We start from the raw sequence: 2,653 nt of genomic DNA on the forward strand, positions 1-2,653 counted from the left end.
TTCTGCCACTAGCAAGACTCACAGAGGACGCCTAAGTGAAAATGGAAGCACTGTCCTGCCTCTACAATCACGTGGTCAAACCGATGAAAAGTTGAAACCAAATTTAACGAAGAAGGTTCTCTAGAAGAAAATGAAACAGTTAGAAAACACAAGCTTTTAATCGACTGTAGTAGATTAACATAACTTTACGTAGAAAACAGGATTACAACATTTTCCACATTTACTAAAGGAGAGATAGAGCAAACCAGGGAAACTCAGACAATTTCTAAATTACACTGCTCTATGTGGAGTGCATTGGTATGGGATCAGGCAAGAGCAAATGATCTTTGAGGAAGACGAGGAGGATGAGATGGACGTGGCAAGCGTTGGGACCTTCTACTTCCATGACGAGGACCACAGTTGATCCTTCTCCAGCGGCTACGCAATGCAGCTGGCATGAGGCCACCCTCTCTTCCATCGCCCTCATCAGGCCCATCCAGCTCCTCATTCTCGTCCACATTCACAGCAACCTCATCATTCTCCGGATGGTCAGGCACCTCGGAAAGATCCGTCTTCAGCTTTGACAGAGCGCCACCATCTGTCACGATGTTGGTAAGGACTGGGTGTGAGGTGAATGAGAGGAGAAGAAAAAGACAGACCAGAGTTGGTGGTGATGGCATACTGTGTGAATGCAGGCCTTATGGTAATCGTGTGAGGAATGCCTTGGGTACCCTATATGGGGTTATTTATAAATGACTCGAATGGTCTGTTTATCGTTCAAACTCAATGTTTAAATTCGAACCTGGGCAGTTCCAAATTAGTTAATTAATCTGCGTGGACCTGTTTTGGTTGCCTGAGATTTGGACAGCCTGAAGTGTGGCCAATAGTTTCACAGTCATTAGTATATTTATATAAGACCACTTCCAAACCTGAACTCCTCATAATGGCTTTGAAGTGTCTCAAGGGCTTCGAAGTGCTAAAACAAGTAATCCAGAACACATGCGTACAATCATGTGAGATTGCAAGCGTTTCGAAATTTTTGCAATTTTCCATCCATTGATGAGTGCGCTGAACCATATACCATTTCAAATTAACATGGTCAGATCAAAGGGCAACTCATGTAGCATGCAGGGAATTAGCTAAATTGGACTGCATTGGGCCGATTCACTGTATTGTATGGTCTGACTCACTCGATACACCCCTGAACACGAGTGACAGATAAATTTAGATAGTGGCAGTTGGCAGTCGTCGAGGGAATCGACATAAAATTGCAACAAATCAGTAGGAGGTTAACTGAGGGGTCCATTCTCACGAGTACGAGGAATTCTTGGCCTCTCCTTCGAGTTCAACCCATTTATTTGGCGTGTCACCAAATTTTTATTCAGTCGAGAGGTTCATGACTCTTGCTTGACATCCTCATCAAATCTTCTTGGAAAGATTTCGATATTACCAGAAAGTGTGCACACACAAACCATAAGTAGATAAGAGGCACCATTCTAAAAAATTTGTGACCAATATTGCTAATTACTAGGACGACAAACTATTTATAACTGTTAATTTTGTATTTTGAATGGCAAGTCCTGTTCGTTTTCTAGTCGAAATTTCAAATAGGCGTTTGAGGAGACTCTACGTCCTTAAAGGTTTTGACGATAGTAAAAAATTGGCATGATATCAACCTGTGTGAGTTTTTAAGGGTAATCATGGCCGACAGCAGCAGAATGCTATCTCATTCCCCATTCTGATGGCCTCGTGTAGATCAGTGTACAGTCACCACGGTTGAATTTCGCTATCGGTGTCACACTTCCGGTGCCTCAATTTCTCACCTCAGCTCAGCGTCACAAATATGACAGGTTGTTCAGTAACTCGTAAAAATATGCTTGTGCTGAACCGTACCTTAGCGAGGCTTCTGGAGTTTGTAACAAGAAAATAGATGTAGGATTCTACCTCATTATAAATAATCTCATTCTCGTAGTTTTGTGCTACAGCTGAAACGGTCCGTCATTCAGTGCATTCACATGCGTGTAAAAATTGCTTTAGAATTTATTAGACGATTAAATTATAACTTGTTTGAATACTTCGCTTTAGTTAATGTGTGTCGCATGTGTTTGTCAGTTTATAAATTCACATGTTTTAGTCCTTTCTGGTGTTTAAAATAAGTTCTGTAGAAATTAAGGACACGTAGTGTCGCTTTAGAACTGTAGAGTATCCTGGTTGTAATGTTTGAGTAATTAAGTGGCTGGAGGGGAACCTATCATCGGCTAGCTGACAGCAACTGCTCTGCATTCGTGTGTTCCCACACATAAATTTGAAATATTGCGCATTACATTTAGGCTTAAAGTGAATGGATCTGCAGGAACCCTGCTGCCTATTCAACCAATGACGAGTTCAAGGGAGTGTATTCGCAAATGAGATGTGTGGCTGATGTGTACCAAGCTACGCCGAAAGGAAGGCATCGTCAAGGCACTCGTCCACATCGACGTATTTGGCTGAGAAAATATACTTCAGCTCTTGATCACAAGCATCAGCCATAACAACGAGAAATGTTTGACATTGCTATATACGTAAGATGCTCCCTTTTAAAACGCAATCTGCACGAAGTACAGTGCATACGTACTTCAAAGGGGATCGGAAATCTCCATATTGGAAGTTTGTGTCCTTGAAGAGAGGTGAGAAG

The 2,653-nt window shown here is 42.0% G+C and overlaps 1 protein-coding gene across 1 annotated transcript; it reads right to left on the bottom strand. All coding sequences in view use genetic code 11, as the record gives it.

Annotated features, from left to right (window-relative positions):
- Positions 1-305: 305 nt before the first annotated feature.
- EGR_01728 (hypothetical protein) lies at positions 306-659 on the bottom strand (the record flags this gene model as incomplete). The annotated part of the gene is made up of 1 exon (XM_024490977.1): positions 306-659. One exon carries the CDS (start codon positions 657-659, stop codon positions 306-308), a length of 354 nt encoding a protein of 117 aa, XP_024354433.1.
- Positions 660-2,653: the final 1,994 nt, after the last annotated feature.

This window comes from Echinococcus granulosus, assembly GCF_000524195.1.
Source record: "Echinococcus granulosus chromosome Unknown EG_S00007, whole genome shotgun sequence".
In the NCBI taxonomy this organism is placed as follows: Eukaryota; Metazoa; Platyhelminthes; class Cestoda; order Cyclophyllidea; family Taeniidae; genus Echinococcus; species Echinococcus granulosus.